Raw genomic sequence first — 12,838 nt, forward strand, 5'->3', positions numbered from 1 at the left:
GTGTATAGTTCGTTTCTGGGCATGTATAGTGTGAGTTTACACAAAATACGCACATATCAGCATTTAAATTCCTTTATCAATCAGGCCCTAAAGGTGTTGGGCAGAAATCTCACCATATTGTCCACTAGTCTCCCGAATAGAAGTTATTCAAATGTCCGACTGTGCTTTGAAGAGAAGGTAACTGTTATTTGTGTGAGTGAAGACAATGATACACCTGTCAGTAGCTGGATGACTTGCAGGTGCCTGAGGGCTGGTACAAATACACACTGAGTATGATGACTGTACTAGCTAGCTGATGCTGATTGATCTGCCTTTCTTTATAGCCTATTTTATATGATTTTGTGAGTGTATTTTAGATTTTTTGCTACTTTTATTAGTACACAAGATGGAAGATTATACTTTTCTTTATTTAAAGCAAACCTAATAGTAATTTTCAAGTCAATGTTACAAAAAAACCTTTTCTTGTGCTTATAACTTGATTGGGTGTAAGTGTATCTGATCATCATCTGACGTAATGCTGTTGAATATACTGTTGTTGCAGAGTTGGGTGCATTTTGAGATTCATCCGAATCTGGGCCTAAATATACTATTTTTATATACAGCTTTTTCAAGCTTTATTTTTTAACATCAACCCCATAGTGTCTGTGGACCTTCTTTACACACATTACCATCTGCTAATGGATTCCATCTTGTGAACTGTACTTGGCCTTTATTACACCTAAACTGAGTGTCCTGTTATGTCTCTGACCCCCATGCTGGGCAGGAGTGTTTAATTATATATGGCAAAATGTATTTAAAGTATTAACATAGTTATAATTTATTATGTCCACGCTATAGGTTTCATATCTTGCAATTATTACAGATTCAATGAGATGAAGCTGTGCAGGTTATGTATCCATTACAGATAAGATATTTGAAGGATATAGATATGATATTTTGAAATACTTTATTGTGTCCCTTGTGACTTTTGGCAAATGTTTATCAGTTATATATGTGTACACTTGGGGACTGCACTGTTGTGGAAAACAACGAGTTTATGAACATGGCAACCATCTAGCTAGCGTCTAATTACAGCCTACATTCACATAGCTGGTCAGTAAACATTGATACTATAATTTCCCATAAAATAATTCTAGGGAAATATTGCTCAAATGTTACATAGTTGTTCTCTATATTGATAGGTGAAGTAATTTTACAGAGTCCAGAGAGCTGTGTTGTATTTTCAGCCTCTTCAGTAAATACTGCACCTGGGGAACTGCGTACTACAAACTGGCTCCCAGCGTACTGAACCTCACTGATCAGCAATATATCCGATATATATATATGGATATGTATCTATCTATATATTTTTATTATATATATATATATATATATATATATACAATAAAAATACATCTAAACATGACCTACCTGAGCGTATGCACACTATATATTAAAGATTTGTGAATATACAAAGATTTGAGACTACAAAATATCAATGATAATAAGCATTTTTGCACCTCTTAAAATGAGCATAAGTGAACACCCACAGGTGGTGACTTCTCAAGTGGAAATTTCAGCAGTGTATTATACTAGCCAATTGTTTGCATCAAAGTAATGTTGACATATATTGGAGGTCATTTACAAAGTGCAGACAATGCAGCGTTAAATCAATTTAGTTTTGATTTGGTATGCTTGGATGCTGCCTGCAGCCTAGCAGTGCAGCTATGTGTATGGGGAGGTGGGAAAGTTTGAAGAGGCTTCCTATGCCAAAATGAAATAATCACATCAAAGAGCAACCTCCTGAGAAGTTTTAATTTTCTGTTTTAATATGGTAGATTTGTTATGAACATTGTGCCTGCCAACACATGATGCACACAAATATTATAAAAAGTAACAACTATAAAGTGTATCTACAAATCCTTCCAAGTAACTGAAACAGTTAAACAGGGCTGGAAATTCGGTTTGAGTAAAAAGAGGAGGAAACATCCTCTATTAGATCAGTGAGGTGGAGGAGGGCAGTACTACTGAGCTAGGGTGTGTCAGGGAACTCACTTCACGTCCATACTGAGCTGTCTCTTTCTCCATTGCTTTCTGCAGCCCGGGTTAAACAGCATCTTCTGCTTGTCAGAGTTTGATAAACAACGGATCCGGTAAATATCCAGTGTATCAGCGTGTTCCTCCTATATACAGACTGTGGAATTTTGTGGGGGAAAACAGTTTTTCCTAATAGTTCGTTTATTTGTGGATGGAGCTGTATTTGAATGAAAAAACATAGCAAGTTTGTAGTCTAATAACGGATAAACGTTTGTCTGGTTATGATCCTTTGTTGCAAGTAAAATTCACTCGCTGCAATATTTTGTGGTGTATAAAAATCTAGTAGCAAAAAATGTGTGACTTTGGTTTAATGGAAAAAGTAATTATGAAAAAAATCTATGTGATACTACAAAATAATTTTATTTGGAATATGTACTGTTTTAGGAGTTCTGGGCATTTTTTCATAACTCACAGATTTTTAAAGTTTAGAAAGAAAATGTTGTTTTTGTTTAATCTTCATATCACTCTATTAAAGTGTATCCTAAAAATATGTCTAATCTACAGTCAATATCGGGCTTGGAAGTGGCACTGAGCACAGATCATACTCCTTTGCCAGAGTGAGCATATTTCAGACAGTCTGGTATCTGAGTTCTGGAGCTGAAAGAGTGCCATTGCTCGAATATTAAATGTAGCTCTCCAGTTACACTTGAACACAATACTAGGGAGGATTTCTTGATTTGCATAATGTCTACCTGTAGGGTGGCATTACCTGCGCTCTGCTATTCGGTGGGATATGTTCTTGTCTTATGGGATCATGTGAGAAGATCCTGTTTATACAGCAGCTTTGCAAAATTGCTTATTGTCTGACAACTGACTTTGTGCCAGAAAACTTAGGTGACAATCCATGGCCTTGACTTAACAATTGTCTGGGTGTATATATATTTTAGTGTATATATATTTTATTTTGTGTTAAGTCTAACCTGGCCTTCATCTTACTTTACAGCCTTTGGAAACTACAGCAGTAGCAAAATGGCAAAGGTGAGTTGCTTCTATTTTTTGATAGGTAATTGAAACAGGTGTGCTTTTGTATGGCTTATATGTACATACAATGTACTGTACATCTATTTGACAAGTATGTCCCCTGATTATAAAATTATTAACTTTTTACTCTGCTTTTTCTAAGTGCTCATTATTAGTGTTTTGAAAACAAACTTTAGGCTGTGTTTTTATATCCTTTTTTTTCCTGTTTTGTACTTTATATCAAAACCCACAATAAATCCTTATGTATATGTTATTTCTCTGGAGAGCAACACACAGCATTGAGGTATGCAGTTTTTATTCTGTCCTAGTAACGGAGTTATTTTCCTTCTCTATAGTGAACCCACCCAAAAATGAAAAAGAGGCTGAGCTGAGTAGGGCATGTCACTGGTCATATGAGAGAGAACTAGCTTCCAGCTTCCATGTTTGTGATTAGTAACCCTATCAGTGCTCCTAGTGTCGAGACATTGCAGCTGCTAATCCGTGTACGATTACTTACACTAATACTGATAGGGAATTGCACTTTTATTTTCCTGTAGAAATGATGTCTGTTAACCACAGAAATTGCTTTTAGTTAATGTAGTTAAAGTTGTAGAACAGTTTTTTTTTTTTTTTTATTTTAATCACAGATTGGTAATTACAATTTCTCCTTCAGGCTCTGAGGGGCATATTGAATTGTTGGGTTATAGGCAAAATTCTTGCAGCGGGCGCACTATTACCATCATTACGGTAATAGCGCGTGTAAATACTGGTATTACGGTACTTTTCTCGCTGGATTTCAGCTCGCGGCTCAGGGAGCTGCGAGCTGAAATCCAGCTTACTATTACCGTAATACTGGTAATAGTTTTTCTGCGGCAGAAACTGCGGACAATTGAATATGCCCCTATGTCTGCTATAACTCGAGGTAAATCTATCCAATTTAAGTAGAGACAGATTGCAAAAACACAACCTGGATGATATATTAGGTAGCCCCTTGTGTCTCTTCCTGTCTCGCGTATGCCTGGTAGAGCATTGTTGTTTTTATATTTTATTTTATTTTTTTCTCGAGTTTACCTTCTCTAGTTGTCCTGGTCCGTGGTTAAAATTTTAAAGTGGCGGTATGGAAAATGTAAGTGATTGGGATTTTGATAGTTTTACAATGAAGGCATTCGGAGATGTGGTGGTATATATATATATACCACTACTTCAAGCACTGGTTCTGGTGATACATCAGTGTTTGTTGCAAGCCTAGGGTAGGTCTGGCTACCTGAGTGTACCAGACCACTATCTTTTTCTTGGACCTTGATGGTGTGTGCATTTGTACACAGCGTGTCCTAGGTTGCAGTGTACAAACTTGGAGGATCAAGCTATTTGCACACATGGAGCTAAACCAAGTGTACCTGCTGCTGGAGGCCCCAAACAGCCGAAAGTAAGCCCCTAAGGTAGGGAGGGGTGCAACATCAGTTTAGTTAGATAATAACTTGGGTGAAGTGGAAGGAGTTATATTGCAAAGTATGCAAAGGCATAAATCATCAACCAGTATAAGGACCATATATATCTGTCATCCAATCACTCAGCACATTCTTACCTTACTAACTCTTCTCCCCCATACATCTGACCTTGTCTTGAGGTACATACTCTCCTGGCCACTCCGCTGTCCCTCAGACCTTCGTCTCAGTTCGCCTCATATTCCCTCCAAGACTTCTGTCGTGCTGCCCCCAATATTTGGCGCTACCTACCCTGCCTCACTCCACAAAAGCAGGGTTCAGTCTTTTGTGGTGGAGCTTTGTACAGCAGCTGGACGATCATCTGCCTCAGATTCTCTGTTTGGGAGACGTATATTGTCAGATAAGCCTCTAAGTAAATTCTTGATTTGTAGCATATTTGGCTGTTTGTGTGTTTTGTGTGTGGTCCTCCCTAGTGTATTGCTTAAGTGCATCCAAGTTTCCCCTCAATGCTTGTAATGTGTATTTTTCAGAAGAAACCTTGGGAAGTCACTTAGACACAGGGAAGGGGAGAGTTTACCTTATATACAAGGGGGTGTGTGTGTGTGTGTGTGTGTGTGTGTGTGTGTGTGTGTATCCCTCTATATACATATATATCTCTGTGGTGTTGTTTTTTTTTGTTTTTTTTTCACCCTTTCCTCCATACCTAAACTGTAAAGGCAATCTGCCCAGAGTGGCTGACATAGTCCTTAGCAGAAAATGAATTATCGGTGAGGTTAATCCAATTGTTTACCTGCTGTAAGTCTGTGAATTGCACTACTCAGAAATGGGACACTTCAGCTCTGCTAGTTGGTGCTAGTTGATTTTTGATGAGTTCGCTCATTTGGTAACATATAAACAAATGTCAAAGTTGTGTTTCATGTAACTTATGGCCACACTAGCAGTTGTATGCATCTACAATGCACTTTGATTAGGTTTCATGCGGTGAATAAACCCTTGTTGAATTATTATTTATAACTGTTTTTTTTGTGAGTGTTTCTGTTTTACTTTTATTTGCAAATGCATAATGTAAATTGCATATGCATGTATTATGGTCAATATTTGTTTCGTGACCCCCCCCCCCCCCCCCCCCTCCCCCAGTCCAAATCTCCACTCCAAATCTGACTGACTTTGCTGTCTCATTTGCTTTGAATTGATTACAATAATATATATATTTTTTTTTTGTCATATGCTTATCACATTAATCATAAATGGATCGCTAAATTTGTGTCTTGCAGACTTTTATAGTCTATTAATAGTGCCAGGATGGCAATAGTCAATCCATTGTTCTGTGATTTGGAGTAAGTAGGGTTGGGAACACTTGAAGCTAAATTTCGCCAGCAAAACATGATATTTTTCGGAATGAGGCAAATATTTGGGAGACTTTTTTTTTTTTTTTTTTCCTGTTCTCTACTAGGCTGCTAAGGCAGTAGTCAATGCATTCCACCACCCTTCTTCCTACTGAAAGTATCCGTCTTCTCTTGGAGGTGCAGAAGGGAGGCAAGGGACATTGACCGTGCCACTACCTGAATTTGGACCATGGTACAGGAGACCAGTTTGGGAAATGAGTGTAATGTGGGAACAGTACGTCTGAGATAAACACAGGGTTAGATGTTAACATTGTGAACTCCATCCAATACTAGATTAAGCGTTAGGGTGGGGATATTCTTTAACTCACACAAGATTTTTCTTGACTCTTTCCAGGGTCATTTATAAGGATTTGTAATATTTGCTCACCGTTTCCTGTCTGCACACACAGGCTTTGTCCAGTGTAAACATTACTTTTTCTAAATGTTGGACTGCTTGAAGCATTGCATGTGTGTACTGAGTGTAAGAATGTGAACGCCTAGCTTTTTGGGGTGAAATTGACAGTTAATTGGTGAACCTCTTCCAAGGCTTTGGTTTTTGTTTGTTTTTTGCATAAGGTGGCTCTTATGTGGATAATATAGAGCTCATTTTAATTCACACTAGATTTTCATAGGTATGTGTCTGGTACCTAAATTCACTGCTGTATAGCATAAATATCATTGTGATTGCTTGTTTTATAGTCTGTACATTTATTATCTTGCTGTGTTTTGGGTTCATATTTGTTCGTAGGTCTTCTGAGGGGTGTGTGTGTGTTTCTGTCAAAACAGCTGGAATGCAAGCATAAGTTCTTTTGACAGAATTGAATGAACTTAATTGATACAATGCAAGATTATAGACAGCGGAACATTACTATTGGGCTGCGCATGTGGCATGGGAGGGGGTCCATAGGCCCTATTCACACAGGACTGGCAGCAGAGCAATCCACTGGTCAGATAAGAATTACAAATACTCCTGCATGTGTGGTTTTAGCAGTAAGATGACTGTGGTAGTACATCTACCACCTCTGGCCTTTTTATTTGAATTTCCCCATTAAAAAAACTTTTGCGAATAGAAACTTTTTCCACTGGCCGCCGGCAGTAACCCTTTTATAGATTGGGAAATAGGGCTTCTCTTAATAATAGACCTCTTATTGTGCACAGAATTTTTTTCCCCACAGATTTTTTTTCTTCATAATTTTTAATTAAGTTTACTTGTCATCCTGCTGATGTTTAGTATTAAACCCACACCAAATTATTATAAAATTATCCAAATAGTAAGCTATCCTGTTAATAACAAATCCCTCAAAATGAAAGAACCTGTTTCCAGGTTGGGGAACTGCTCCACTTTCGATTTGAACCTCAGACTGCATTATATTTCTTGGTTCTTAGATACTTCACAGATCAGCTGCGGTACTAGTGCTGGCAAATGAAGCAATCTGCATAGACAGCTCTTTAGCTCACAGGCTTTCCCATGGGTAGGGGTAGGAAAGTGGGGGAGGAATTACATGGTTTTTCTAAGAAATGCATTTTGACTGTTACACTTATGTATAATATATATATAAAGCAATCCTCAACCAGGTTGCCTTTAATGGATACTATCCTACTTTTTGGACTTCCCAGGGAGAGGGAGGTGCAGGTGCTAGGGGCGAGACGTCTCAAATCGCTCAGTGGAGATGGGGCCTCGTGACGTGAGATGTGTAATCAAGGCTCTGCCCACTTTACAAGAATGAGGGTGGCCTACGCTCCTGGGAGTCTGGGAGGAATCCCTGAAGCTCGGTAGTCACCCATACATTCCTGGGATAGAAGACAATCGCACCCATTCTCCAGCACAGTCCGTCCACTTTTCACAAGCCCCACCACGAAATAAATTACTGAAACATTATTTGATATAGTTAGATTTTTGCATTTTATTCTGTATAAACAGTTTTATTAAATGTATTTATGATTAGGCCAGTAACAGCGCGTCTCACTATTTACTTTATAATTTCAAGGTTAATTTGTGTACATTTTTTGCAATACGGTCTGATCAGTAGTGAGAGCTGTCAAGCGCTATTTGCTGTACTCTCGTTGCTCCTGCTGACCCAGTCTCTCCTGTCAGTCTGGCAGCGTATTGTTCACTTACAATATTCAGTAAGTGGGAGAGAACAGGGGACTGCAGCGAAGCCGTGGGTGGGCAGGGTTCTATTTAAAATGTAGTTTTGAGTTTAATCTTTAAACATATTACTTTGCCAAAAACCTTTAGCATTGCTCATAAAAAATGTTTTAATTTTTGTATTGGTATATTTCATTAGTAAGTGACTTCTAAATGAAAATATGCCAGCGAATAATGTTCCGCATGTTGCTATTGGTTTAACATCTGTGGTTTATATTTGTATATTAAGTGCTGCATGGTTTTAAGAGACACTGAGGTTCTTCTAACATTTCCCAAAGTTGCAAATCTGCGCTAAAACCATAGCAGCCAATGAGAGATCTCCTACTGTCTAACTAGCACAACAAGATAAAAAGCTAATTGGTGATTGGTTGCTGTGGTTTAGTGTAGATTTGAACCTTTTCATTGTAATGAAAAAATATATAACTATTTTGTAGAGCTGTTCTCACAAAAACCAACAGGAGTATTCATATAGCAGAGATGATTTGTTCCAAAGGTAAACAAGTGATTTACCATATTGTTCATGAGTTTGCCTATTAACAATAACAACACTGTTCTGGCATTTATTTAATTTAAGCTTTACTAAGAAAGCTGCATGAACTGTAGTACAATTGTACTTGCCAATATTAAAATTTTTGTGTTGTACTTGGGAACGTAGGGCTTAAAGTGGAGTTAATTCATCCTCCATTGTTGCATGTTAAATGTATGACTAATAATTTACTAGCTGAAGACCTATTCCCTCCTCTCGGTTACATCTTAAAGCACCAGCATAATACAGGAGATGCCTTAATACAGATGTGCATAGTATAGTTGCCAACATTTTAAATCATCATCACCAGAGATCCATTGCCACTGGGTAGGTGCATGTAAGCAAGTCCTAGTACACCTCCCCGTCATGAGCTGTTCACGTGATATGGTTATATAAAAAAATCAGACTTCCTATGCAAAATAACTTGTACTGGTGAGTTTTAAAATGGATTTTTCAATAATATTTATTTTAAAGATAAAGCCCTGAACAGTCTATGAATATTGGCAAAATTGTGTAAAAAAAAATAATAAAAAAATGCAATGGGATCTGTAATATTAACCCTATACACTGTATGTACCTTGCTATGCTCTCAATAACCACCACCAAGTTTGAGTCATTTGCATAATTGCATATTGTATTGCTCGTTGAAACTCTTTTAATCTGAAATTGCTCTGATGTGCAGTTGTGCCTTAAATGTGTCTGGGATGAGGGGAAGCTATTCTGCTATTCTCCATTAACAGATATTCACGAAACGATACTATACTGACCTCTCTGCATATAAAATGTAACAATTATTTTCAATGACTTATCTAGCACAAAACGTTCTGTACCACAACAATATGGCTGCTGCTCTCCACTCCACAGATCATTACTTATACATGTGCACTACAAGAAAATGGCCACCAGTCTTATACACTGAGGAGAGATGTTGGCAGCTCTATGCCACATGTGGTTTTATGAACTACTGATCTGTGAAGTGAAGGATGAATTTTGACTGGCCTCCACATGGAGATATTTATACTATACTGGTCCCCAGAATGTTGCTGCATGATGAACTAGTTATGAGACCAGCATATTTCATAGCCCAATTTGGTCACCAAAATGGGTCTCTCATCACTGATTTGAATACATGCAGCCCAGGTTCTCATTTGACACAAGCACTGCACAGACCTAGATTTATTGGCCTGTAACATACATTATTAACGCATGCAAGGAAACTAGGTCACTGTGTTTGGTGTGCTTTGCATTGTACATTAGTAATATAAATAACTTCTATTTCATGGTTCACTACCGTATGTACTACCATCTTTACTTTGGAGGCGCAGCCTTTATGGAATTCTAAAGAGCTGTAATGACAGTTTTGAAAATGGCAATGTTGCACAATGATGCAGGAAGTGTCGCGCAACCAAAAACTTCCTGATGGTCTAAGCCTCGACTTCTGGTAGCTGAACAAGAAATTACAAATCCTGTGGGTTTTTTTTTTTTTTTTTTTCAGTATGAAAAAAATGTATATTGAAATTAAAAACAATTATTAGTAAATCAAAGAATAGTCCTTTCCAGGCCAAATTGAGAATTTATGCTTTATTTAGAGCAGAGGTTTCTAAATTGTCATGCATATGCACAGAGCAAACATTTGCCTTTCAGGGTCCAATCATCACCTTTTCTATAGTGAGGTGCTTACTGTGTCCTTTCTGCAAACGCTGGTTTTGGTTACCACATTGTATGGTAATTGGTGGGAATTAATATTGTAAGAAGTTTGTCTAACAAATGACAGCAGCATTAACACATTATGCACATAAAGTGAATTATTAGGTATTCTCTGTAAAGCAGTTCATAATATGTAGGTTCTATATAAATAACTTCATATTTGTACACCTTTTTGGTACTTATAAACTATATTAAAATTATGCTTCAAATTTTGTGCTATGCTTAGGAACTTATGACATAATGTGGAGTTAATTCATCCTCCATCATTACATAGTATATTTCTGATCACACTTATTATCTGGAGACCTATTCCCTACTCTGCCAGGGTAATGCAGGAAATACCTTAATACAGATGATCTTTATGGTATGGTTACTAACATTTTAACATGATTTCCAGGGACTCTTTTCTGCTGGGCAGGTGCATGTAAGGGAGTTGAATTACACCTCCCCATCATGAGCTGTTCACTCAACATGGTAGTAATAGGAGGACAGTAATATTTGCATCCTGTATATAAAATAAGCAAACTTGTATTCACAGCTGTTCATAATAATCAAATTATTTGCAGGGACAAATCTTCAAATTGCGTGACCTCAACTGGAAATTGGGAACAAGTAGCAACTATTTATATAGTGCAGCCTTGTGAATGCATAGAATGCATAGGAATCTGAATCAGTTCTTCTAGTCATGTTTAAAAAAAAAAAAATCAAAAAACTCTAAAATATACCAAGGGGTATATTTACTAAACTGCGGTTTGAAAAAGTGGAGATGTTGCTTATAGCAACCAATCAGATTCTAGTTGTTTGTTTAGTACATTCTACAAAATGACAGCTAGAACCTGATTGGTTGCTATAGGCAACATCTCCACTTTTTCAAACCGCAGTTTAGTAAATATACCCCTAAATGTAATCTGGAACATGTAAACAATACTATTTGCAGCTCCATGCATACTAAAATTTAACCTCCATATTTCAGTGGAAATCTGACTTGGTTGCAACTTTTATAGTGAGATCAAATGTAATGTCTACATTGTCGTTAATGACCACATCTGTATGTGTATCTTTCACCTTTCCTTACATGTAGCTGAATGATTTAACTTGTAAATTACTACCATTTAATATATATGAATATTCTGGTTATGGACTATATTAATAAACTGGAAACTTTATTGGAGTGGTTATAACTTGAGTGCAATAACCTGTCCAGTGAAAATTAATTGTTGGGTAGTATAGTATGCCATATGCTTCTTTTTAAAATTTCCATTATGTTGAGCCTTCACACACTGTGTGTGTGTGTGTGTGTGTATATCTATATCTTCTCAGAGATCCATCCCTTCCTCATAGTTTAAAAAAAAAAAATTCTCCCATGACTGTCGTGGTAAAAAGGTATCTATAAATTGCCTACATTACTATGTGGTTAATTAAAAGCTGTCCTTTGATGACCTCTCGCTATTCACTTCACACATTTTGATGTTGAAGTTATTTTCTTGTTTTTGTGATAAATATTTACATGAGCTATTGACAACACAAAGTGGCCTAAATTGCTGCTTATTTCTGTGGTTTAAGTTTTTTCCATTAAATGTACCCTGTAATTCTTGTTTACTATCACTGAGATACACCATTATCGGCTATTAGGAGCTCGGGTAGTTTGCCTACTTTCCTTTCATCTTTATAAATGTCATATTTGAGTTCCACCCATGAAAATGATTTTGCAAAGTAATATTGCTGCCATCTGCTTTGTTGATACCAATCGTTTAATTTTTCCATGTAACGGAGATACTGCTTGAGTGGTGGTGATGCTTTTGATGGTAAAATGTTTCACTTGGATCTGTGTGTAAAGATTTTGTGTTAATCCGATGGTATTAGATGGTAGGTAAAGTAAAAATTTTAGGCTTAGTTTTTTTTTTTTTTGTGTGAGATTCATGCCGATAGGCAATCGGAGCGAAATCGAGGGCTTAGATGAGGAAACCAAGAACAACCTGCCACCATTTGCACTTCTGCCACCAAAGGATTATGTGGCCTTGCCACATATCCAGGCCCAATGTTACTAATTTATTTCAAAGGGGTGATTAAATAATTCTTGCATGGCATTTTTATATGAATATTTCAATTGTGTAAGATATTAGTCTACATTTTTCAGGGCTTTTTTTTTTTTTTTTGCCCACATGGGTTAGTCTACTATTAAGAACTGATTTCATTGGTTATAATATGTTAAAGAAGCCGTTCCTATAGAAATGGCCATGACAAGCAATGTGGGTAATAAACACATACTCCTATTCAATGGTAAGTCACTAAAGCTAGTTGAACTCTTTCAGCCAAATACTGACATTTTCTGGTTTCCCTTTTAGTCTACAAGAGGAACCATAAAGGACTTCCCTGCATTTAAAGCCAATGATGATGCAGAAGCGCTCCGTAAAGCAATGAAGGGTTTGGGTATGTGTTTCCATACTGCAGAAGCTCTTTATTTTAGTTGCACTTAAAATAAGTTCTAGTTAAAGCGTAGTTTATTCTCTAACATTCTTGCTCTTTTGATGTGCACTAAATGTTTGTGTACTATTTTTTTTTTTTTCTTTTTTTTTTTTTTTTTTTTTCT

General features: G+C 37.0%; 1 protein-coding gene across 1 annotated transcript in view; it reads left to right on the plus strand.

Moving 5' to 3' along the window:
* Positions 1-1,999: 1,999 nt before the first annotated feature.
* Positions 2,000-12,838, plus strand: part of ANXA5 (annexin A5) — a 29,082-nt gene continuing 18,243 nt past the window's right edge. Inside the window, exons 1-3 of the mRNA XM_075200322.1 lie at positions 2,000-2,132; positions 3,020-3,054; positions 12,594-12,678. Coding sequence (XP_075056423.1) covers positions 3,046-3,054; positions 12,594-12,678 — 94 coding nt within the window. The 5' untranslated portion in view covers positions 2,000-2,132; positions 3,020-3,045. The remainder of the gene's footprint in view (positions 2,133-3,019; positions 3,055-12,593; positions 12,679-12,838) is intronic.

Source organism: Mixophyes fleayi, chromosome 1 (assembly GCF_038048845.1).
Source record: "Mixophyes fleayi isolate aMixFle1 chromosome 1, aMixFle1.hap1, whole genome shotgun sequence".
Classification (NCBI taxonomy): domain Eukaryota; kingdom Metazoa; phylum Chordata; class Amphibia; order Anura; family Limnodynastidae; genus Mixophyes; species Mixophyes fleayi.